Source organism: Anabrus simplex, chromosome 3, assembly GCF_040414725.1.
Source record: "Anabrus simplex isolate iqAnaSimp1 chromosome 3, ASM4041472v1, whole genome shotgun sequence".
Taxonomy (NCBI): Eukaryota; Metazoa; Arthropoda; class Insecta; order Orthoptera; family Tettigoniidae; genus Anabrus; species Anabrus simplex.
This window is the reverse complement of record NC_090267.1, coordinates 512,181,246-512,208,228: the sequence shown is the minus strand read 5'-3', so window position 1 is coordinate 512,208,228 and position 26,983 is coordinate 512,181,246. Positions and strand designations below refer to the sequence as shown.

Here is a 26,983-nt window from a genome sequence, read left to right as displayed (position 1 = left end):
CGACAAAACATCAAATAACGGAAATATAGAGCGTTTCAACCACGATAAACTTATCAAGATTCAAGACTACACCTCCCCGTTACATTAGGAAAATCATTCCTTATCTTGTGAGAATCGTACGTAATTTTCACCACGTCGAAACGTTCAACGCTATTCTTCTTTTCTATAAAACGTGAATGTACGGTACGAAAAAATATTAGAGGACCAAACATGTACGCGAATATATGGGCAGTCTGGTGGCGCAATCTACGAAGTTCCGGTTCGTCACAGTAATTTTCCATGTAACCACTTGTAATGTAGAGGAATGGGGGGTTTGGGGGCGCAGCCCCCAACGAGCGAAAGCGAGTCTTATATATATAAAGCCGCAAGGCTAACTGACTCACTCACTCACTCACTGACATTAATGTTTGCCCACTTCCAGGTGAGCTAGGAACTTGAAATTCGGCAGTCTGATAGCTTTTAGGCTGCAACCCAAGGAAAAATTGCAAAAAGTTCAAATTTTTCATATTTAGCCCCCCCTTCCGCCCAATCAAAGATATTTCGTTTGCCCACTTCCAAGTGAGCTAGGAACTTGAAATTCTACAGTCTGATAGCTACTGAGCTGCAAACGAAGGAAAAATTCAAAAAAGTTCAATTTTTTTATATATAGCAACCCTTCCGCCCAATCAAATTATCGGACTAAAATTTAGTGTTAGACCCTTCCAGATGAGCTAGGAACTTGAAATTCGGCAGTCGGATAGCTATTAGGCTGCAACCCAAGGCAAAATTCCAAAGAGTTCAAATTTCTTATATTTAGCCCCCCAGCGAATCAAAATTTCGGACTCAAATTTCGGGTTAGACCCTTCCGTTCCAGATGAGCTAGAAACTTGGAATTCAGCAATCAGATAGCTATAAGGCTGCAACCCAAGGAAAAATTCCAAAAAGTTGACTTTTTCATAATTAGCCCCCTTCCGCCCAATCAAATTATCGGACTGAAATTTCGTGTTAGACCTTTCCAGAGGAGCTAGGAACTTGAAAATCGGCAATATAGCTATTGGCGTGTAACCTACGGAAAAATTCCAAAAATTTTAAATTTTAAATTTTTGCCCCCCCTCCCCCCAAACAAAATGGCGGATACCGTGATGCAGTGCCCTAGAAAATTAATATTTGGCAAAGTTCTAGCTCCTAGCCTGTAATCGACGTAGAAATTGCAAAAAGTTAAAATATTTAATATTTCATCCACTAAAGAATTCGAAATATGAAGCCAAATTAAATGACGGTGCAGGCTTTCGTTTCGAGCTCTCTTGTGGCTAAACGGTAATTGTTATCAATAAACGGACTGCACTTTCGGCCCCTAAAATGAAGAGATCTACAACTTTGGTCCTATGACTTTTTGTCGTATCTCGACTCCTTCTACCTTAGATTGAGCTTCATTTTCCCGGTTTGGGTCATTTTTGTTAAATTTCCATATATTATTTTACTGATTCACACACTCGTAAGATAGACAGATGAACGAAATTCAGGACGCTCCTTGGCAACGTCATTGGCCATATGTAGACCGACTTTCGTTATTCTAGCTGCCTTGCAAGTATGGGAAAACGGAGGGTACATGTGGAAACACTAATGAAATTTCGGCCTAATTTATGATTCTTAAGCAATTTATGGCGAAACCCGTTGAGATACGGCAAAACCTCAAATAACCAAAATTATAGGTAGTTTCATCGTCAACCTGCGTGCAAAGTTTCAAGACTGTAGCTGTCTGCTATGTTGGCAAAATTAATTTTTCAACTGTTGCTAAGCGGACGAAATTTGATATGGATCGAAACGTTCACCCCTTTATATGGTATAAATAGGCGAGATACGAGAGAATGCCCCACACAGTACTGTAGGCGACTAAATGGGACGTCCGATGGTGAAATCCTTACCTCGATACGACTTACCCTTTGGACGCAATGAATTTCCAAATGGAAGTCTGCACTATTTAGCGTGCACATTGCCCGGCTCTATCTTATCCTATATGTATAAAGCCGCAAGGCTAACTGACTGACTCACTCACTCACTCACTGACATTAATGTTTGATCACTTCCAAGTGAGGTAGGAACTTGAAATTCGGCAGTCTGATAGCTATTAGGCTGCAACCAAAGGAAAAATTCCCAAAAGTTCAAATTTTTCATATTTAGCCCCCCCCCCCCCCCCACGAAACACTTACATTTCGTTTTAGACCCTTCCAGATGAGCTAGGAACTTGAAATTCGGCAGTCTGATAGCTATTAGGCTTCAACCGAAGAAGAAATTCCAAAACGATCAAATTAGTCATATTTAGCCCCCCCCCCCGTCCCATTCAATATATCGGGCTGAAATTTGGTGTTAGAACCTTCCAGTAGATCTAGGAACTTGAGATTCGGCAATCTGATAGCTATGTGGCTGCAACCCAAGGAAAACTTCCAAAAAGTTCAAATTTTTCATATTTAGCCCCCCCCCCGTCCAATCAATATATCGGGCTCAAATTTCGTGTTAGAACCTTCCAGATGATATACGAACTTGAAATTCGGCAATCTGATACCTATTATACTGGAACCCAAGGAGAAATTCCAAAAAGTTCAAATTTTTCACATTTATCCCCCCCCACGAAACACTTAAATTTCGTCTTAGACCCTTCCAGATGATCTAGGAACTTGAGATTCGGCAATATTATAGCTATTTGGCTATAACCCAAGGAGAAATTCCAAAATGTTCAAATTTTTCATATTTAGCCCCCCCCCCAACGAATCGCTCAAATTTCAGGTTAGACCCTTCCAGATGAGCTATGAACTTGATATTCGGCAATCGGACAGCTATTAGGCTGCAACCCACCGAAAAATTCCAAAAAGTTCATATTTTTCATATTTAACCCCCCCCCCAACGAAACACTCAAATTTCGGGTTAAACCCCTCCAGATGAGCTAGGAACTGGAAATTCGGCGATCGGATAGCTATTAGGCTGCAACCCAAGGAGAAATACAAAAATGTTCAAATTTTTCATATTTAGCACACCCCCCCCCCGCCCAATCAATATATCAGGCTCAAATTTCGTGTTAGAACCTTCCAGATGATATTCGAACTTGAAATTCGGCAATCTGATACCTATTACACTGGAACCCAAGGAGAAATTCCAAAAAGTTCAAATTTTCCACATTTGCCCCCCCCCCACGAAACACTTAAATTTCGTCTTAGACCTTTTCAGATGATCTAGGAACTTGAGATTCGGCAATGTGATAGCTATTTGGCTGTAACCCAAGGAACAATTCCAAAAAGTTCAAATTTTTCATATTTACCCCCCCCCCCCCCAACGAATCACTCAAATTTCAGGTTAGACCCTTCCAGATGAGCTAGGAACTTGAAATTCGGCAATCGGACAGCTATTAGGCTGCAACCCAAGGAAAAATTCCAAAAAGTTCAAATTTTTCATATTTAGCCCCCCCAACGAATCACTCAAATTTCAGGTTAGACCCTTGCAGATGAGGTACGAACTTGTAATTCGGCAATGCGTCCATAGCCTTTATTAAGGTACAGCCCCAGCAATTGCCTTGTGTGAAAATGGGAAATCACGGAAAACCATCTTAGGATCTGCCGACAGTGGGATTCGAACCCACTACCTTCCGGAGGCAAGCTCACAGCCGCGGGCCTCTAACCGCACGGCCAACTTGCCCGGTACAGTGGGATTCAAACCCACAATCTCGCAAATGCAAGCTCACAGCTACGCGACCCTTACCGCACGGCCAGTTCACTCGGTTCCGTTTGGAAACTTATAATCTGGAAAATAAGGTTTGCCACTGGGAACACGACCACAACGTTGCATACTTTGACACCATGCCTACGGTTTTGATCATCTCATAACCGAATTCAGGTCATACATAGAGTTCATTCATAACTTAGTCTTTATTTCCTTGTTCTGAATACCCTCCTGCCATTGAAGACATCAGTATTTACATATAGTTGTTCCAAGGCATTCCCTTGCTGTTTCTACTATGCACAGAATAGCCTACCTGTATGTTACCCATCCTCTTTTCATATCCTGAATTATACTGGGTAAAATTCTGTGAAGTATTACACATTGTCCCACCGAGTAAAATGCTTCACTGTAACGGGTTATGGGACCAACGGTGGCCACTTAACAGTTGCCCATGGTTCATGCATCAGCAAAAACGACAAGCAGTCTTACAATCTATAACTTACAAGAAACCGCAGGGCCAACTTGCCCGGTACAGTAGGATTCAAACCCACAATGTCACAAATGCAAGCTCACAGCTACGCGACCCTCTCATATTTACCCCTGCACCGCCCAATCAAAATCCTCTGCCCCCTAGCACCAAACAAAGTGGCGGACGCCATAATGCAGTACCCTACAATATTAAAATTTGGAAAAAATCTAGCTCCTAACCTGTAAGAGACGTAGAAATTGCAAGAAGTTCAAATATTTAACCTTTTACCCTCTCAAAAATTCGAAATATTAAGCAAAATTTAATGACGGTGCAGACTTTCGTTTCGAGCTATCTTGCGGCTCAACGGTAATTGCTATCAATAACCGGATTGCACTTTCGTACCCTAAAATGAAGAGATCTACAACTTTGGTCCTATGACTTTTTGTCGTATCTCGACTCCTTCTACATTAGATTGAGCTTCATTTTCCCGGTTTTGGTCATTTTTGTTAAATTTCCATAAATGATTTTACTGATTCACACACTCATAAGATGGGTAGATGAACGAAATTCAGCACGCTCCTTGGCAACGTCATTGGCCATATGTAGACCGACTTTTGTTATTCTGTCTGCCTGGCAACTGGGGGTAAACTCTGGGTACATGTGGAAACACTATTGAAATTTTAGCCTAATTCATGATTCCTGAGCAATTTATGGCGAAGCCTGTTGAGGTACAGCAAAACCTCAAATGACCAAACTTATAGGCCGTTTCATCGTCAACCTGCCTGCAAAGTTTCAAGACTGTAGCTGTCTGCTAAGTTGGCAAAATTATTTTTCAATTTGTGAAAAGTGGACGAAATTTGACATGGGTCGAAACGATCACCTCTTTCTATTATATAAATATGCGGGATACGAGAAAGCGCCTAAGACAGTAGTTTAGACGACTAAAAGGGTAGTCTAACGCCGCAATCCGTACCACGATACGATGCACCCTTTGCCCGCAATAAATTTCCAAATGAAAGCCTGCACTATTTAGCATGCACATTGCCTGGCTAAATGTCGCTTTTTTGTTATTTTTATTTCCTTTCCCTTAAACTAAATTGTGGACGATGTGTTGCCGTGTGCAAGAAAATTAATATTTGTCGCAGTTACAACTTTGGCCTGCAACCGACGGAGAAATTTGAATGAGTTGCATTGTTTAACGTTTTTATCTCCAGAAATTATCGAAATCTGGAAGCAATTTTCATGATGGTGATAACTAACTTTTCGAGGATTTTGGTGGCTAAACTGTAAGTCGTACCGCCAAATGGACAAGATGTGTTGATCCCATCATGAAGAGATCTACAACTTCTGTCCCGGGAATTTTAGTCGTGTCTTGATCCCTTATGCCTTGGATAGAGCTTCTTTTTTCAGATTTGACGTCCATTTTCTTAGATTTTCCATAAATAATGTTACTGTTTTACACACTTATAAGACCGACAGAATCATGCAATTTGGCAGGATCATTGGAACGTTCGTGGATCATATGTGAGCAAAATGCATGATTCTAGCACCCTTTAAAAATGGAAAAACGGAAGTAATACGTAAACACTGTACTCCTAATCCAAGGTTCTAAACCAATCTTCGCTGAACTCGATGCAGACACGACAGAACATCAATGAACGTAAATATAGAGCGTTTCAACCACGATAAACCTACCAAGTTTCAAGAATATAACTCCCCGTTACGTTAGGAAAATATTTCTTATCTTGTGAGAACCGTACGTAATTTGCACCACGTCCAAATGTTTAACGCTATCTTTGCTATAAATCGTATATTTACGGTACGAGAAAATATTATACGACCAAAAATATACGCAAATAAATAGGCCTTCTGGAGGCACAATCCGTTTTTCGTAACGAAGTACCGGTTCCTCACAGTAATTTTCTATGGAACCACTTGTAACGTAGAGGAATTGGGGGTTTGGGGGCGCAGCCCCCAACGAGCGAAAGCGAGTCTTATATATATAAAGCCACAAGGCTAACTGACTCACTCACTCACTCACTCACTCACTGACATTAATGTTTGCCCACTTCCAAGTGAGCTAGGAACTTGAAATTCGGCAGTCTGATAGCTTTTAGGCTGCAACCCAAGGAAAAATTCAAAAAAGTTGAAATTTTTCACATTTAGCCCCCCTTCCGCCCAATCAAATTATCGGGCTGAAATTTCGTGTTAGACCCTGCCAGATGAGCTAGGAACTTGAAATGTGGCAATCTGGTAGCTATTAGGGTGTGCCCCAAGGGAAAATTACAAAAAGTTCAAATTTTTTGTATTTAGCCCCCCCCTTCGCCGAAACACTGAAATTTCGTGTTACACCCTTGCAGATGAGCTAAGAACTTGAAATTCGGCAGTCAAATAGCTATTAGGCTGCAACCCAAGGACAAATTCCAAAAAGTTGATATTTTTCATATTTAGCCCCCCTTCCGCCCAATCAAAATATCGGAGTGACATTTCGTGTTAGGCCCTTCCAGATGAGCTAGGAACTTGAAATGTGACAATCTGATAGCTATTAGGGTGTGTTCCAAGGGAAAATTCCAAAAAGTTCAATTTTTTGTATTTAGCCCCCTCTTCGCCAAATCACTCAAATTTCGGTGTTACACCCTTGCAGATTAGCTAGGAACTTGAAATTCGGCAATCAAATAGCTATTAGGCTGTAACCCAAAGATAAATTCCAAAAAGTTGAAATTTTTCATATTCACCCCCCCTTCCGCCCAATCAAAACATCGGAGTGAAATTTCGTGTTATGCCCTTCCAGATGAGCTAGGAACTTGAAATGTGGCAATCTGATAGCTATTAGGGTGTGTCCCAAGGGAAAATTCCAAAAGGTTCAAATGTTTTGTATTTAGCCCCCCCTTCGCCGAATCACTCAAATTTCGGTGTTACACCCTTGCAGATTAGCTAGGCACTTGAAATTCGGCAATCTGACAGTTATTAGGCTGCAAACCAAGGAAAAATTCCGAAAAGTTGAAATTTTCATATTTAGCCCCCTTTCGCCCAATCAAAATATCGGACTGAAATTTCGTGTTACACCCTTCCATATGAGCTAGGAACTTGAAATTCGGCTGCCTGATAGCTATTTGGCTGTAACCCAAGGAAGAATTCCAAAAAGTTCAAAATTTTCATATTTAGCCTCCACCGAATCGAAATATCGGACTCAAATTTCGGGTAAGACCCTTCAGTTCCAGATGAGCTAGAAACTTGGAATTCGGTAATCTGATAGCTATTAAGCTGCAACCGTGGGAAAAATTCTAAAAAGTTTAAATGTTTCATATTTAGCCGCTTTTCCGTCCACTCAAATTATCGGACTAAAATTTCGCGTTAGACCCTTCCAGATGAGCTAGGAACTTGAAATTTGGCAATCTGATATAAATTAGGCTGCAACTCAAGGGAAAATTCCAAAAAGCTAAAATTTTTCATATTTATCCCCCCACCGAATCAAAATATGGGACTCAAATTCCGGTTTAGAACCTTCCGTTCCAGATGCGCTAGAATATTGGAATTCGGCAATCTGATAGCTATTAGGCTGAAACCCAAGGAAAATGCCAAAAAGTTAAAATTTTTCATATTTAATCCCCCCCGCCCAATCAATAAATCGGGCTCAAATTTCGTGTTAGAGCCTTCCAGATGATCTACGATCTTGAGATTCGGCGATGTGATGGCTATTAGGTTGCAACCCAAGGAAAAATTCAAATTTAGTTCAATTTTTTCATATTTAGCCCCTTCCCCGCCCAATCAAATTATCAGACTCAAATTTCGTGTTAGGCCCATCCAGATGAACCAGGAATTGAAATTAATCAATATGATAGAAATTGGGCTGTAAGCCAAGAAAAAATTCCAAAACATTCTATTTTCTCATATTTACCCCTCCATCACCCAATCAAAATCCACTGCACCCCTCCCCCCAAACAAAATGGCGGACGCCATGATGCAGTGCCCTACAAAATTAATATTTGGCAATGCTCTAGATCCAAGCCTGTAACCGACGAAGAAATCGCAAGTTAAAATTTTGAATAATTAACCCACTGAAAAATCGAAATATGAAGCCAAATTTAATGACGATGCAGACTTTCGTTTAGAGCTATTTTGTGGCTGAACGGTAATTGCTATCAATGAACTGATTGCACTTTCGCTTCCTAAAATTAAGATGTCTACAATTTTGGTCGTATGACTTTTTGTCGTATCTCGACCCCTTCTACCTTAGACTGACCTTCATTTCCCCGGTTTTTATCAATTTTGTTAAATTTCCATACATTTTTTACTGATTAACGCACTCATAAGACATATAGACACTAAATTCAGCACGCTCCCTGACACGACCATTGGCCATATGTAGACCGACTTTGATTATTCTACTGCTATGAATGTATGGGAAACTGAAGGAATAACTTACCAAGAAACACTACCTTAATTTCAGCATAATGTATGTACCGTAATCAATTTATGGTGAAGACCATGGAGATACGGCAAAACCTCAAACAACCAGAATTGTAGGTCGTTATATTGTCGTCCAGCGTGCCAAGTTTCAAGAGTGTAGGTGTCTGCTAAGTTGGCAAAATCTTTTTTTAACTTGTTTAAAGCGGTCGAAATTTGACATGGATCGATATGTTCACCTCCTTCCTTGGTATAAATACGCAAGATACTAGAAAAGGCCAAAGACAGTAATGTAGAAGACTAAAGGGGTCGTCTGATGGCGCAATCCATACTTTGATACGACGTACCGTTTTTCCGCAATAAATTTCCTAACCAAAGTCTGCACTATTTAGCGTGCACATTGCCTGGCTCTATATTATATATATAAAACTGTTTGGCTCACTGGCTGGCATAAATGTTTACCCACTTCGGCATGAGCTAGAAACTTAAAATTTGACAATATGATAGCAAATAGGCTGTATTGTGGAAAAGTTCCATATGTTGATTTTGTGTTATTTTTACTTCCCTTGCCTTAAACTAAATTTTGGACGATATGTTGCACTGCGCCAAAGAATTAAAATTTGCCGCAGTTACATCTTTGGCCTGCAACCGACGGAGAAATTCGAAGGAGTTGAATTGTTTAACGTTTTCATCTCCAGAAGTTATCAAAATCTGGAAGCAAATTTCATTATGGTGCTAAGTAACGTTTCGAGAATTTTGGTGGCTAAACTGTAACTCGTACCGCCAAATGGACAAGACGTTCGGATCCCATCATGAAGGGTTCTACAACTTCGGTCCCGGGAATTTTAGTCGTATTATGATCCTTTATGCCTTGGATAGAACTCCATTTTTCAGATTTAACGTCAATTTTTTACATTTTCCGTAATTAATTTACTGTTTTACACACTTATAAGACCGATAGAATCATGAAATTTGGCAGCCTCATTGGAACGTTTGTGGGCCACAAGTGACCAAATGCATGATTCTAGCACCCTGTAAACATGGAAAAACGAAAGTAATACGTAAACCCTGTACTCCTAATCCAAGGTTCTAAACCAATCTACGGTCAACTCGAACAGATACGACAAAACATCAAATAACAGAAATATAGAGCGTTTCAACCACAATAAACCTGCCAAGTTTCAAGATTATAGCTCCCCTTTCATTAGGAAAATAATTTCTTATCTTGTAAGAATCGTACGTAATTTTCACCACGTCGAAACATTTAACGCTAACTCGTCTATAAATCGTGAATATACGGTACGAGAAAATATTAGAGAACCAAATATGTACGCGAATATATACGCCGTCTGGTGGCGAATCTGTTCTTCCTAACGAAGTACCTTTTCGTCACAGTAGTTTTCCATGTGAGCACTTGAAATATAGAGGAATTGGGGGTTTGGGGGCGCAGCCCCCAACGAGCGAAAGCGAGTCCTATATATATAAAGCCACAAGGCTAACTCACTGACTGACTGACTGACTCACTGACTGACATTAATGTTTGCCCACTTCCAGGTGAGCTAGGAACTTGAAATTCGGCAATTTGATAGCTATTTGGCTGCAACCGAAGGAAAAATTCAAGAAAGTTTAAATTTTTCATATTTAGCCCCCCTTCCGCCCAATCAAATTATCGGACTGAAATTTTGTGTTAGACCCTTCCAGCTGAGCTAGGAACTTGAAATTTGGCAATCTGATAGCTATTAGGCTGCAACCCAAGGAAAAATTCCAAAAAGTTGAAATTTTCCATATTACCCCCCTTCCGCCCAATCAAATTATCGGACTGAAATTTTGTGTTAGACCCTTCCAGCTGAGCTAGGAACTTGAAATTCGGCAATCTGATAGCTATTAGGCTGCAACCCAAGGAAAAATTCCAAAAAGTTGACATTTTTCAAAATTAGCCCCCCTTCTGTCCAATCCTATATATATAAAGCCACAAGGCTAACTGACTCACTCACTCACTCACTCACTCACTGACATTAATGTTTGCCCAATTCCAGGTGAGCTAGGAACTTGAATTTCGGCAACCTGATAGCTTTTAGGCTGTATCCCAAGGAAAAATTCCAAAAAGTTCATTTTTTTCATATTTAGCCCCCACCCCCCCAATCAATATATCGGACTCAAATTTCGTGTTAGCCCTTCCAGATGATCTAAAAACTTAAAATTTGGCAATGTGATAGCTATTAGCGTGTAACCTACAGAAAAATTCCAAAAATTTTAAATTTTTTATTTTTGTCCCCCTCCCCCCTTTCCCCCCAAACAAAATGGCGGACACCGTGATGCAGTGCCCTACAAAATTAAAATTTAGCAAAGTAACCAACATAGAAATTGCAATAAGTTAAAATATTTAATATTTTATCCACTAAAAATGTGAAATATTAAGCCAAATTTAATGACGGTGCAGGCTTTCGTTTCGAGCTCTCTTGTGGCTAAACGGTAATTGTTATCAATAATCGGACTGCACTTTCGCTTCCTAAAATGAAGAGATCTGCAACTTTGGTCCTATGACTTTTTGTCGTATCTCCAACCCTTCTACCTTAGATTGAGCTTCATTTTCCCAGTTTGGGTCAATTTTGTTAAATTTCCATAAGTTAGACCCTTCCAGATGAGCTAGGAACTTAAAATTCGGCAATCTGATAGCTATTAGGCTGCAACCCAAGGAAAAATTCCAAAAAGTTAATTTTTTCCATATTTAGCCCCCCACCCCGCCCAATCAATATATCGGCCTCAAATTTCGTGTTAGCCCTTCCAGATGATCTAGGAACTTGATATTCGGCAATGTGATAGCTATTTGGCTGCACCCAAGGAAAAATTACAAAAAGTTCAAATTATTCTTGTTTAGCCCCCTCCCCGCGAAATCAAAATATCGGACTTAAATTTCGTGTTAGGCCCTTCCAGATGATCTAGAAACTTGAAATTTGGCAATGTGTTAGCTATTAGCATGTAACCTACGGAAAAATTCCAAAAATTTTAAATTTTTTATTTTTGCCCCCTTCCCCCAAACAAAATGGCGGACACCATGATGCAGTGCCCTACAAAATTAAAATTTAGCAAAGTTCTAGCTCCTAGCGTGTAACTGATGTAGAAATTGCAATAAGCTAAAATATTTAATATTTTATCCACTAAAAAATTTGAAATATTAAGCCAAATTTAAGGACACTGCAGGCTTTCGTTTCGAGCTCTCTTGTGGCTAAACGGTAATTGTTATCAATAATCGGACTGCACTTTCAGTTTCCTAAAATGAAGAGATCTACAACTTTGGTCCTATGACTTTTTGTCGTATCTCCAACCCTTCTACCTTAGATTGAGCTTCATTTTCCCAGTTTGGGTCAATTTTGTTAAATTTCCATAATTTATTTTACTGATTCACACACTCATAAGACAGATAAATGAACGAAATTCAGGACGCTCTTTGGCAACATCATTGGCCATATGTAGACCGACTTTCGTTATTCTAGCTGCCTTGCAAATATGCAAAAACGGAAGGTATATGTGGAAACACTATTGAAATTTCAGCCTAATTTACGATTCTAAGCAATTTATGGGGAAGCCCGTTGAGATACGGCAAAACCTCAAATAACCAAAATTATAGGCCATTTCATCATCAACCTGCCTGCCAAGTTTTAAGAGTGTAGCTGTCTGCTAAGTTGGCAAAATTATTTTTCAACTTGTGAAAAGTGGACGAAATTTGACATGGATCGAAACGTTCACCTCTTTCTATGGTATAAATATGCGGAATACAAGAAAGCACTTAAGAGAGTAATGTAGATGACTAAAGGGGTCGTCTGATGGCGCAATCCGTACTTTGAGATGACGTATCGTTTTGCCGCAATAAATTTCCAAATCAAAGTCTGCACTATTTAATGTGCACATTGCCTGGCTCTATATCATATACAAAACCATTTGGCTCATTGGCTGACATAAATGTTTACCCACTTCGGCACAAGCTAGAAACTTGAAATTTGACAATATGATAGCTATTAGGCTGTATTGTGGAAAAGTTCCAAATGTTGATTTTTTAAAATTTTACTTCCCTTCCCTTAAACTAAATTGTGGACGATATGTTGCAGTGCGCCAGAAAATTAAAATTTGTCACAGTTACAACTTTGGCCTGCAACCAACGGAGAAATTCAAAAGAGTTGCATTGTTTAACGTTTTTATCTCCAAACAATATTGAAATCTGGAAGCAATTTTCATTATGGTGCTAACTAACGTTTCGAGGATTTTGGTGGCTAAACTGTAAGTCGTACCACCAAATGGACAAGACGTTCGGATCCTATTAAGAAGAGATCTACAACTTCAGTCCCGGGAATTTTAGTCTTATCTTGATCCCTTATGCCTTGGATAGAGCTGGATTTTTCAGATTTAACGTCAATTTTTTACATTTTCCGTAATTAATTTACTGTTTTACACACTTATAAGACCGACAGAATAGTGAAATTTGGCAGGCTCACTGGAACGTTCGTGGGTCACATGTGAGCAAAATGCATGATTCTAGCACCCTGTAAAAATGGAAAAATGAAAGTAATATGTAAACCCTGCACTTGTAATCCAAGTTTCTAAACCAATCTATGGTGAACTCGATGCAGATACAACAAAACATCAAATAAAGGAAATATAGAGCATTTCAACCATGATAAACCTACCAAGTTTCAAGACTATAGCTCCCCGTTACGTTAGAAAAATAATTTCTTATCTTGTGAGAATCGTACGTAATTTTCACCATTTCAAAATGTTTAACACTATCTTTTCTATAAATCGTGAATATACGGTACGAGAAAATATTAGAAAACAAAAATATGTACGCGAATATATGGGCCGTCTGGTGGCGCAATCCGTTTTTCGTAACGAAGTACCGGTTCGTCACAATAATTTTCCACGAGACCACTTGTAATGTAGAGGAATTGGGGGTTTGGGGGCAGAGTCCCCAACGAGCGAAAGCGAGTTCCCATATATGCCTGCGTGGTACATGGTCATATGCTTTCTCGATGTCCAGAAAAACAGTTATAAGTGTTTTACCTTTCTCCCAATACTTCTCATAGAGCATTCTGGTGGCAAAAATGAGGTCTATAGTTGATCTATGAGGTCTAAATCCATGTTGTTCCTCCTCAAGTGTAGGTTCAACATATTTTCTAATCCTGCTCTCAAGGATAGATTTGTAGATTTTGAGGCCATGTGACAGCAGAGTTATACCTCTGTAGTTGCTACATTTCTTTCTATCACCTTTTTTCAACATGGGATGATGACTCCTTGCTTCCAGTCATTGGGTATTACATTCTCTTTCCAGATTCTATTTAGTACCCTGTACATCCACTGTTGTCCTACCTTTCCTAGTGCTTTGATCATCTCAACACTTAATTCATCTGATCCAGTTGATGTGTTGTTTTTCAGCTTAGATATTGCTGTTTCTACTTCCAACCATGTCAGATTAGTGGTATTTGTGCTGCCAAAATCATAAGGTTCGTCGTCTAATGGAGTGACATTTTCATAACAATTCAGCAAAGTTTCAAAGTGCCTTTGGAACTCCTGTAATATTTCGGTCTTATCCCTAGTCACCTCACCATTAGGAAGTTCTACAGATTGGACAGATTCATTTTGAGTTCTTCCATTCTTAACAATACTGTATAACAGATTTTTTATTTCCATCCATGTTATTTTGGTAGCCAGATCTTCCTTGCATTTATGCTTTTCAGCTACAACCAACTGTTAGACCTGTAATTTTTTCTTTCTGTAAAGTGACAGCTTCTCCTCTATTTCATGTTGATCTCCTCACATTCTTTCTTGATATAAGGATCTTCTTGCATGGTTTCTGTCATTGATAGCCTTTATAATATCATCAATCCACCAGGCAGTTTCTTTAAGTTTTCTTATTTGACTCTGTCGTCCACATACTTTTTCTGCTGTACCAAACACAACCTTCTTCAGAGTATCCCATTCTTCATCTACCAATTTCAGTTCTTCTCTCGGCAGCAACCTGCGGACACCTTCCCTGAATTTTTCCTTTACACTTGCTTCAGTTAGTCGCCAAGTTTTTATTTTTGGGACTCTTTTGTTACAGACTTTGGGAGGTCTTTCCTCTGCAATAACTGCAACCAACAGTCTATGGCCTCCACCAAGGTCTTCACTTGGAATGACCTTAATAACATTGACATTTTTCCATATATTTCGATCTATCAGAATATAATCTATTACTGTACCTATTGTATCATCCCAGCTATATCTTGTGATTTTATGGGAGTCCCTTTTCTTAAACCAAGTATTACTCACTATCAGGTTGTTTCTCATGCATAGATCTAGCATACATTCTCCCTATTCATTTCTGTTTCCCATTCCATGAGGGCCCAGTATGGATTCATATCCTGTTCGTTGGGAGCCAACTTGTGAATTAAAATCACCCATTACAATTAGATTGTCATACTCAGTGTGTTCTTCCAAGTTATTAAGGAAGTTAGCCTTTTCCTCTTTTGAGCATCCTACCTGTGGAGCATAGACTTGGATCACATTGTACTTTTTCCCTCCTAAGTTCACAGATAACTTAATTATCCTTTCACTAACAAACTCAACTTCACTACAAGCATCTATGTCTTTATGTATTAAAAATCCTACTCCATTCTTAGACTCTACTTCATTTCCAGACCAGTAGAGACTATAGTCCAATCTGATATTCATTTTCCCAGTTTTCTTCCACTTTGTTTCACTCAGGACCATGATCAGAAGTTTCCTCCTTTCGATGAGGTCGACCAGCTCTTCAGTTTTGTTTGTCAATGTCAGGATAATTAATGTTCCCACTCGGATACTTTGTCTTCGTTTGGTTTGGGTAGCTGGTGTAACATCGGGCTGTAAACCGTCATTCGCACCAAACTGATGTCGTCGCCGTGAATTCCTACATCCGAGGCTCATATTATTCTTGAAAGCAACTTCTTCAGTAATCCCTCTGTTGACCTGCTGAGCCTAACACAGACGGAGATTTTCTTTCAGGGTTTTCTCCCTTAGCCTTTGGTGTCCAGTCACTTCAACTTACAAGGCAGCAGGTTATACTCATATTTATCCCTGAATACAGGGCTGCCTCTTCCGTCATCTCCACTGTACCGAAGTCCACCTTCTGCACTGTAGAAGTCATTGAGGTCTTATATATTATATTACTGCAGACAGTAAATACCATTAAAATAAACTGATCATTCATTGTTTCTTTTTTTTCACTCGCTGCTAACAAGGGTTGTGCTCTGTATAAGCAATTCAGTAAGTAACTATAACAGATGTATATAAAGGAGGCTCATAGATGGTTCATTAGTAACAAATTGCATATGAATGGTCTATAAAACTGGTATAAAATTTATACACTGTTTATTAATAAGACTGTAAATGTATTATGTAACATGAACTATGACTGTAAACACAAGAAAGGACAGAATAAGAAATGAGGACATCAGGAAGGAAATCAGAGTGAATTGAATCGAAATGAATTTATTGATGATTTACATGCCACCGAGGCTGAAAAGCCCCTTCATGGTAGCATCTTCGTGTAATACAATACAGGTTTATGAACACACTATTTACATTTTTTTAATATTAAAAAATTAAATTAAACATTAAACTTAAAAATTTTGAATAAAGATACCGGTAAAATTAAAACATATTATATAATAAGTAAGAAAGTAAGTCATTAAGCCTATTTATTATTTTAGTCTACAAGGAGTTAAAACAGAGAAACAATTTTCTTAGAAATATACATATTTCTGATTGTTAGACACAAGAGTGCTTGAATATGTTAAGAGGATGGGAGAGGGAAGGATGCCAAAGTGGATGATGGAGACGCGGACAGAAGAAGGGAGAGCCAGACTACGGTGGCTGAAAGGAATCAAGAAAAGTATAATTAGAAGAAACCTGTATTTGCTGTGCAAATATGCAGCAAAACAAAAGGTAAGGAAAAAAAAAAAAGAAAGAAACTAATTGGTGGAATGATAGACTAAAAGATACAATTAAAGAACATAATATAGCAAAGAAGAACATGGATGAGAAGAGAAATTAAAACCAGGGCTGGTACCAAAATATGAACACAAGGTGCAGGAATACCGACAGAAGAAATTACATACAAAGAGAGTAGTGAAAGAAGAAAAGGAGAAGAATTGGGAAATATTCACCCAGAAAATAGAGGAAGATAGCAAAGGGAATCAAAAACTGTTATATGGGTTGTTGAAAAGTAAGAGGTCTGATGGAGAAGATATAAAAGCAATTAAAACAGAAGATGGGGATATTATCAGGAACATGGAAGCCATCGGAGAAGAGATGACAAATTATTTAGAAAGCTTACTGAATGGGAAAAATGAACAAGAAAGAGACACTGAAGTCACTGAAGTAGAGGGAAGTATCCAGTTTCTTGGGCAAAAACTGAAAATGCCCTAAAACAGATGAAAGGTGGGAAGGCAGCAGGAGTAGATGAGCTGACAGCGGATATGATTAGGGCAGCTGGAATCCATGGAATAGAAGGGTTACATCAGATACTGGGGTTGATATGGAAAGGGAATAAAGTACTGGATGAATGGAAAAAGGGAATTAAAATACCATTGTTCAAAAAAGGAGCTAAAAGGAAGTGCACCAACCACTGAGGTATCAGACTACTATCACATAATGGAAAAGATCATGGAAAAGATATTGAGGAATATCCTAAAACCCAAATTTGAGGAACAACAGCATGGATTCGGAAGCAATAAAAGCAACGATAAGACATTTTTTCCCGCCATGAGTTAATGGAGAAACACTGGAAGAAAGAAAAGGACTTGATAATAGTGTTCCTGGATTTGGAAAAGGCATATGATAGTGTATCAGAGGGTAAAATATAGAAATGCTTGAGGAAACATAATGTTCCTGGCTCAGATACCGTATGAAGGTTGTGAGAGCAGTGTATAAGTGGCAGGTAGAAGATCAAAATGGCAGTTCACTTTCCCCGTTACTCTTCATTATGCCTATGGACACAATTATGAAAGAAATCAAGGAAGTAAAAAATGAAGATCTCTATGCTTTTGTTGCTGATCGCATCATTTGGGGAGAGACTGAAACGGAAGTTCAGAGGAGACTGGATTACTGGAATACAAAATTTAAAGAATTCAAGTTGACTGTGAGTAAGAGCAAGTCAGTGGCAATGCAGATGAGCAGGACACCTACACCTTGTAACATCATACTGGAGGGAGAGAAGGTTGAAAGTGTGGAAAGTTTCAACTGTCTGGGTAGTGTCATATCATATGATGAAATGGCATATGGCTTTTAGTGCCGGGAGTATCCGAGTACATGTTCGGCTCGCCAGGTGCAGGTCTTTCGATTTGACACCCGTAGGTGACCTGCGTGTCGTGATGAGGATGAAATGATGATGAAAACAACACATACACCCAGCCCCCATGTCAGAGAAATTAACCAATGATCGTTAAAATTCCCAACCCTGCCGGGAATTGAACCTGGGGCCCCTGTGACCAAAGGCCAACATGCTAAACATTTAACCATGGAGCCAGACATCATATGATGGTAATGCCTAACTAGAAGTATTAAACAGAGTAGCGAAATAATCCACCAAGTACTAAACCTAATCTGGGACAAGGGAGTCCCTCTAAGAGCTAAACAGACAATGTATAAAAACTATCTTCTGCCAATCATGTCTGGAGACTTGTGTCATAAATAAGAGAGAAGCGAGTCAAATGCAAGCATGTGAAACAAAGTTTCTTAGATTAGTTCTAAAAAAAGCCTGGGGAGACAGAGTTGAGCAAGAATATGTAAGGAGAGACCTGCAGAAGGAGCTGTGAGATTGAAGTGGTAAGGCCATGTGAAGTGAATGCACCCAACTTGAACTCCACGCCAGTATCTGGAGATGGAGGTGCCTGGAAGAAGACCTACTGGACAGCATGGAAAGTGATAGACAGACCAGGTTAATGAAGATCTCAAGAGGAGAGGAGTAACATGGGATGCAGTGGAGAGGGAAAAACTATACCAGGACAGAATTCAGTGGAGGCATATCACTCACAAAGTTCCTACCCAGCTTGCTGGAAGGAAATCCTGATGATGATGTATTGGAACAAAGTTAAAGAGGAACAATGGTAGTTGGATAGATGAAGATGGAAAGATACCATAAACATCCAAACCCAGTGGGAAATGGATGATGATGATGATGACATGAAGTAAACAAAAATAATCCCTTTCTACATACTGAAGTAACAAAATTTAGTATGTTGAGTTAGAAGCACATACCCACACAAACATCATAGGCCAGTCCACAGACATAGATATCGGTAGCATTCTTCTGTCTCAATTCTGACACCAAAGTTGTATCAGCCAGCTTCTTGTTGTCCCAAAATACTGAATATGAATCCACCTCCGGGTTAGTGCCTTTATAGACTTTAATAGCGTTATCCACTATCTGGCATGGACATAAATATGACAAACATTACCATTTTGAACTAAATAGCAAAAATTAAGTTCATATAATTATATGAATTCTTGTTGAAGGGACAATATACAACACTACAAGCAGGACTACTACAACACAGAGAATGGAGAGTGTTGACATGATGAACAATAAATGTGACTGAAAGTTTTTTTTTTTTTTTTTTCCTGCTATTTGCTTTACGTCGCACCGACACAGATATGTCTTATGGAAAATTCTGAATTCCCATGGAGGGAATTAGATATTTTTCACCAACAGAGCATGTCAAGAACAGATCAGATGTAAGGCTTTTCAGGTGTTTGCTCTATTAACCAGCGTTTCGTCTTAGGTCTGACACTAGACTCATCAGAGTGGGATGTGTCAGACCTAAGACAAAATGCTGGTTAATAGAGCAAACACCTGAAAAGCCTTACATCTGATATGTCTTACGGCGACGATGGGATAGGAAAGGCCTAGGAAGTGGAAGGAAGCGACCGTGACCTTAATTAAGGTACAGCCCCGGCGTTTGCCTGGTGTGAAAATGAGAAACCACGGAAAGCCATCTTCAGGGCTGCCGACAGTGGGGCTTGAACCCACTATCTCCCGATTACTGGATACTGATATACTAACAATTTGTTGGTTGTTTTGATCCACCTTTTCATTACAAATTACAGTTTGTGTTGCTAAGTTGTAATGTTACAACACTAATTTACCGGGACATGTTTCGCTTTTATTCACAAGCATCATCAGCCTATACAATTGCCTCAAGGTTTGTCATATTTGGATTGTTGTAACAAATTTCATTACATTGAATGTAAATCTAATTTCAGTGATAACAATGTTTAAAACATAAGAATAATATACACATTCAAAAATATGACAATATGATTTGCAATGTTAAAATGGAGTAACTGTTAATTCTAAAACACATTGACGTCCAAAACAGTTTTTACAATTTGAAAATTTGGCTAAAAATTGTTTGCAATGTTAAAATAAAATTGATTCAACTATAATTTGGCATTAAACTTTGAGTCATAAATATAAATATTGGATGTTAATATATAGGAGCCATAGTTTCTGAAGTGCGTTGGTTTCTAGAATACAGTAATATTTCAGTATTGAGAATTTTAGTTAAGAATTGTGCTCTCTAAATAATGTTATTTAAAAAGACTGTAATTTTGCATCATGCGTGATTAGAGTCATGATGATAATCTAGAATTGAAGTCTTGGGTTCGTTGGAGAATGGCTTCTAGATTTGACGAGGCTTGCTGCTGCAGTTTGGCAATTTGATCAGAGGAAGTATTGACATATTTAATTCTTGTTTGTAGCGACCAGACTCTCCGTTGGAAGTTGATTGTTTTGATGTAAGTTATGGTTAAAAGGGGCTTCAATCCAAATTTTGAGTATCTGATTATGTTTCTTTTGATTTATAGAATGGAAGAAGCATCCCTTTGTCTGCTGCTACAGAATCTTGTGGACCTTATTGCGTTACTGTGACTATTGTTTGTTGTGGTTCTACTCCTTAGCAGCACAAACTGTAATTTGTATTGAAAAGGTGGATCAAAACAACCAACAAATTGTTAGTATATCATAGCATAGTTCAATACGGGTCTAATAATGAGATTAGTTACATGTAATGTAATACTGGATACAGGCCGCACTTAAGCGACTGCAGCTATCGAGCTCGGAGTGACTGAAAGAAAAGTGTTATTTTATTTACTCTGCTTCATGCAACTGTCAATAAATTTATACCAAACTCAAAAAGTGTTTTGCATAGTACGATTTCACACTGTGTATGTCATGGTATAACTCCGCCATAGCCGGTCCCAAGCCCGGTTGAGAAAGGAGGAGGGACTGTGGTTACACCCTGTAGAAATCTAAATTGACAACAGTATGTGCAGGGAGTAGCGACGAACACCAAATCGTGAAGTAATCAGAGGGCGGGCACAGGCGCTAAGAGGGCAGCCCCCACCCCACTGTGCTTTGGGGACTGCAGGCCAATAACCCGCATTTCCAAGAAAACATTATTACTGAAACTGCAACAAAGAAAAACTGGACAGAAAAACAGATGACGATTTACGGCAAATTACCAGGAGATGGAACCAATGGAGGACTTTTGTTCCAACCCTTTGCTCCAAATAAGTCATGCCATGGTATGATTTTAATGTGCAATGTACGCCAGTTGTCTGAGACACATACATAGTGATGCTAAACCCAGATCAGGTTCAGTATTTTTCCCGAAGGAGGTATTTCTTGTGTCAGTCATTTTAACAACTGAACTTGTAAGGTCAGTGGTGTGTAGACAGCATCTGCCATTGTCAGATGCAACTCGGACCCGAGTTCACATTTTCACACTCACAAAGCTTTGTGAATGTTTCACATGACTTAGTAGCCCAATCTTGGCATGAAACATACGTCGACACAGATCACATGAAATGGTTGGGGGAGGGCGGAACTGAGCTTGACAGATCCATATTGATAATTATGTCATATAAATTGAAAAATTAGTATAATGGTTCCACCTAGTCGATACTTGTAAGTTTATTTACTATTTCAGAGTTGTAAAAGCATCTTATTAAAATGAAAATTACAGGACATGTTTCGGCCACATTAGGCCATCTTCAGCTGTCTAGAATTAATTTAAAATCAATGTACTAATATGGAGAGAAAAGACTGTTTCAAAAGGGTAGATGAAAGGGGTCATTATACCAATTTTCAAGAAAGGAGACAGGAAGCAATGTGAAAAGAGTGACACTGATACCTCATACAGCTAAGATCCTTGAAAGAATCTTGGATAAACGAATAAGAGACAGAGCAGAGGCAAAATTGGCAGAACACCAGTATGGATTCAGAAGAGGCAGGTCCACATTTGACCCAAAGGTATTGGGAATATGGAAAGGAAAATGAATCGGTAACATTTATAGATATTGAAAAGGCATATGTGCCCCAAGGAATTTGGTATGGAAAACATTGACAGAGGCACAGATTGGGAAGGAAACAATGCAGATGGTAAGAGCATTGTATAAAAATTGTGAAAGCTGTATTAGAACCAAAGTGGGTCAAACTGAATGGTTCAGAGCTGAGACAGGCTTAAGACAGAGAAGTGTACTGTCTCTCTTACTCTACATTATCATCATGGATAGAATTCTACATAATATCAAGGAGAAGATGATGGGTGAGCAAGTCAAGTCTATGCTCTTTGCTGATGACATTGTAATTTGGGGGAGATAATAAAGAGGAAGTACAGACACAAGTTGATTTATGGAATGAGGAGATAAGAAATTTTGAAATGAAGATTAGTACTGCGAAAAGCAAGACATTGATCACGACGAGAGGTAACATTTTTTTTTGCTAGTGGCTTTACGTCGCACCGTCACAGATAGGTCTTATGGCGATGATGGGATAGGAAAGGCCTAGGAATTGGAAGGAAGCAGCCGTGGCCTTAATTAAGGTACAGCCCCTGCATTTTTCTGGTGTGAAAATGTGAAACCACGGAAAGCCATCTTCAGGGCTGCCAACAGTGGGATTCGAACCCATGTCACTCAAATTGCAAGCTCACAGCCGCGCACCCCTAACCATATGGCCAACTCGCCTGGTGAGAGGTAACAGAAAACCCAGGGGAGTGATAAAAATAAGAAATGAACCTCTTGAAATAGTGAAAATTTTTAAATATTTGGGCTGCACAAGATTGAAATTTGGATGGAGAAATTGATTTAAGAATTCAGCAGTCTGAAACTTTCTACCATTGTGTGAGAACAAAGATGTGCCAATGAAGTGTAAGAGGGTTTTATACTCGTCGTACTGACGTACCGTAAAGCGGGGTAACTTCGGCCACTGACGAATAGCAACACTTATTTTCTCCTGCCTCCTAAACTGAGAAAGATAAACCACTTCAACAACTGAAATGCACGTACAAAAGAATGCTCTATCAACACTCGGCAGTCCAAAAAACCTTGGTGGGCTCATTTTTTAGTCAATCCATTTTTTTCGCAGCCCCGACTATTGTCTTGTCTGGTAACAGCAGAAAACAAACTGTTCTCTAGCCCCAGCATTCGATTCCCCATTCCAGTGGTTTATGGGGTCCAAATGTAAGTACGTCTGGTAACTGATCAAGCTAATTTGATGCATTTTATTCAAATAGGTTCTTCAGGGAATAGTTTTGTGATGAAAGTTGTCCACTTCCGGCGTAACTTCGGCCGTGCCAAGAACGTACAGGAAAACATTACACGGCCGCGAGTTTTGTAATTACGAGCCTGTTTACTTCAAGAATGCCTTAGAAGAGATTAATAAAGCCACGATAACAATAAACGGAGAAGTTTATCCCGACAGGGAGGAGAAAGACGGTTCCTATTTTCAATGATAAATAGATGGAAATCAGTTGACATGGACGAGGCGCAATTAAGAACTTGATTTACGACCCAGATATTTTCTAATTTAGAAGACAGTGTATTATGAGAACAGTCTATAAGATTGCTTCTTTTCCGATCCCCTTTTCCCTCCATACTATTCAGCTTTGTGATTTTCGTACTTTTTATTTATTATCTTTTGTACCATTACAAATAATTACGCAATGCAACACGTAATTTGTAATATCATACAATGCTTGTATGCTTAGGCTAAATAAAATAGTTTCTTCTTTGTGAAAAATGTGAATTTGATCACTATACTTCTGTTTCACCACAAATCATTTTAATTTGTTTGTAATTGTTGATACTGGGCTTTTTGCAGGTTTTTAAAAAACATTCACAGTGGCCGAAGTAACACTGCATCGAAGAAAACTTCGTTCTAAGAGATATTTTTATGGCGGCCGAAGTTACCCCAAAACACTCCGGCCACTCTTTCGATAATTATAATTCATTACTGAATAACAATTTGAATTATGTTCATATTTAGAAATGAAGAACAAACATGGCAGAACTTATATTATATTTTTCAGAAAATTAGAGGGAATATTTCACATTTTAATTTAAAAAATATACTAGAAAGTGGCCGAAGTTACCCCGTTTTACGGTATGCTTCAGCAGCCTGGACGTTGACTAAGGGGAACCAAAGTAAGATACAAGCAGCTGAGATGAGGTTCTTGAGGAGCATAAAGGGAAAGACAAGACAAGATAGAATAGAATAGATAGTGTGTAAACTTCAAGAAGAGATTGATATAGCAAAGCTGAAATGGTTTGGACACATGATGAGAATGCCAGGAGAGAGAATACCGAAGAGAACATTCATGGATACAGAGACTGCAAAGAGGCCTAGAATGAGATGGAGGAGCTCTGTTGTGGACTGTATTGCAAATAGAGGAGTCTATAGCAACAAAGTACCAGAAGAGGAGTGGTGGAAAGATGAAGTAAGGTGGAGGAGGGCTTTGGTACACTACCCTACCCAGAGAGAATCTGGAAAAGGGAAATGATGAAGAAAAAAGAAGAGAGAAGATATAGTTACAAAACATAGATAAAAATCAAACTCATATGATACATGGTGTTTACAAATTAAAAAGCACATGTTGAATCATCATCAGCTTCCGTGCTTGTCGTTCATTCTCTTCACATCACCGAAACTGATGTAGGAAGGTGTAGCACGTGTAGGACTAAGGTAAACAGGCTACTGATCACATTCTGAGCTGTCAGTGGAGAGATGACAAGGATTGAAATCAGTAAATAAATAAGCTCAAGTGGAGCTTTTCGAAGTAGGAAAAGATAAAGCTGGAATTTGAGAGGACAAATTGGAACAAATATTCATTTAGAGGATGAAGAGTAAAGGAGTCGAATAATTTATCAAGGGAAATGTTCAATAAATTTCCAATAATAATTATTAAATTAATGTTATAATGGTCCACCTTTTTCAATACTATAATATCCAATATTATTGAATTACATTACTAAACTAGGGACTAGTTTCGGCCTTGGCTGGCCATCTTCAGGCTTAATGTAATACATCTAATAACTAAACAAATCTACAAACGCACACTTGACATAAAACTAATGTACAAACACACAATTAACATTAAAATCTGGGATGAACTATGTGTAAAATCTGAAAAATAAATTAGGCTCTAAATTCTTAACATCATCCAGACTCTTTCTTGTATTAATATTCATAGAACTGTTAGTTCGATCACTGCTAATCATTACAATTTCAATTGCAAAACAGGAACTGGTAAATGTTGATTTTGTAGTCAGATCATCAATCACCAAATCTACTTGAGTGATGTTAGCAGTATGCAAGCCACTGGACGCCACTGTAAATAACCATCAGCAGATGCAGAACTGCTAGATGGTGTTTCCACAATGACCAATGTAAATAAAATAAAATACTCCCATAGTGCTTGTTAAAATCATGCTGAAATGCTGTTGGACATTGTCAGGACGGCACATGAAGATATGGTTAAAATTGACACATTCTTAATTTGTGGCTGGTATAAATTCGCAATTCATTGCGGTCTGCATGAAGTTAACCTGAATTTAAAAATTTTATCTATCAAACTATCACATTTCATTCAAACATTTCTTAAAAAACACTATGTATTTTCAGCCAAAAAAAAAAAAACAGTACAAAATTCAATAGACTTCTGCAATATTACAAAAGAATTAAAACTCAATCAACACCACAGCTTAGCATCATATGATATAATAAACATGTACCCTAATATACCCACACATAAAACCATAGAAATAATAGAATCCAATCTAGAAAACCACAGTAAACTCAGTACCCTTGAAATAGGAGAGTTTATAAAATTACTACACTTCGCTATCAAACAATTACTTCAAATTTCATGACACCATCTATCAACAACAAGGCTTACCAATGGGATCCCCAACATCAGGCATACTAGATGAAATTTACATAGATTACTTAGAATACAAAATAGACAACATCAATCAATACTGATCTGCATTTAGGGCAGTCGCCCAGGTGGCAGATTCCCTATCTGTTGTTTTCCTAGCCTTTTCTTAAACGATTTCAAAGAAAATGGAAATTTATTGAACATCTCCCTTGGTAAGTTATTCCAATCCCTAACTACCCTTCCTATAAATGAATATTTGCCCCAATTTGTCCTCTTGAATTCCAACTTTATCTTCATATTGTGATCTTTCCTACTTTTAAAGACGCCACTCTCAATTATTTGTCTACTAATGTCATTCCACGCCACCTCTCTTTTGACAACTCAAAACATACCACTTAGTCGAGAAGCTTGTTTTCTTTCTCCCAATACTTCCCACCCCAAACTTCGCAACATTTATGTAAAGCTACTCTTTTGTCGGAAATCACTCAGAACAAATCGAGCTGCTTTTCTTTGGATTTTTTCCAGTTCTTGAATCAGGTAATCCTGGTGAGGGTCCCATACACTGGAACCATATTCTAGTTGGGGTCTTACCAGAGACTTATAAGCCCTCTCCTTTACATCCTTACTACAACCCCTAAAAACCCTCATAACCATGTGCAGAGATCTGTACCCTTTATTTACAATCCCATTTATGTGATTACCTCAATGAAGATCTTTCCTTATATTAACACCTAGATACTTACAATGTTCCCCAAAAGGAACTTTCACCCCATCAACGCAGTAATTAAAACTGAGAGGACTTTTCCTATTTGTGAAACTCACAACCTGACTTTTAACCCCGTTTATCATCATACCATTGCTTACCGTCTATCTCACAACATTATCGAGGTCACTTTGCAGTTGCTCACAATCTTGTAACTTATTTATTACTCTATACAGAATAACATCATCCGCAAAAGGCCGTACCTCTGATTCCACTTGTTTACTCATATCATTTATATGTATAAGAAAATATAAAGATCCAATAATACTGTCTTGAGGAATTCCCCTCTTAATTATTACAGGACCAAATAAAGCTTCACCTACTCTAATTCTCTGAGATTTATTTTTTCCATTCAATCACTCCTGTGTGTAGTCCAATTGTACTCATTTTTGCCGGTAGTCTCCCATGATCTACCCTATCAAATGC

At 38.6% G+C, this 26,983-nt stretch overlaps 1 protein-coding gene across 1 annotated transcript in view; it reads right to left on the bottom strand.

Moving 5' to 3' along the window:
* The window catches only part of Naam (Nicotinamide amidase), a 234,951-nt gene that overhangs the window by 26,238 nt on the left and 181,730 nt on the right, over positions 1 to 26,983 (bottom strand). Inside the window, exon 7 of the mRNA XM_067143706.2 lies at positions 18,836 to 19,004. Within this exon, the coding sequence (XP_066999807.1) occupies positions 18,836 to 19,004 (169 nt within the window). The remainder of the gene's footprint in view (positions 1 to 18,835; positions 19,005 to 26,983) is intronic.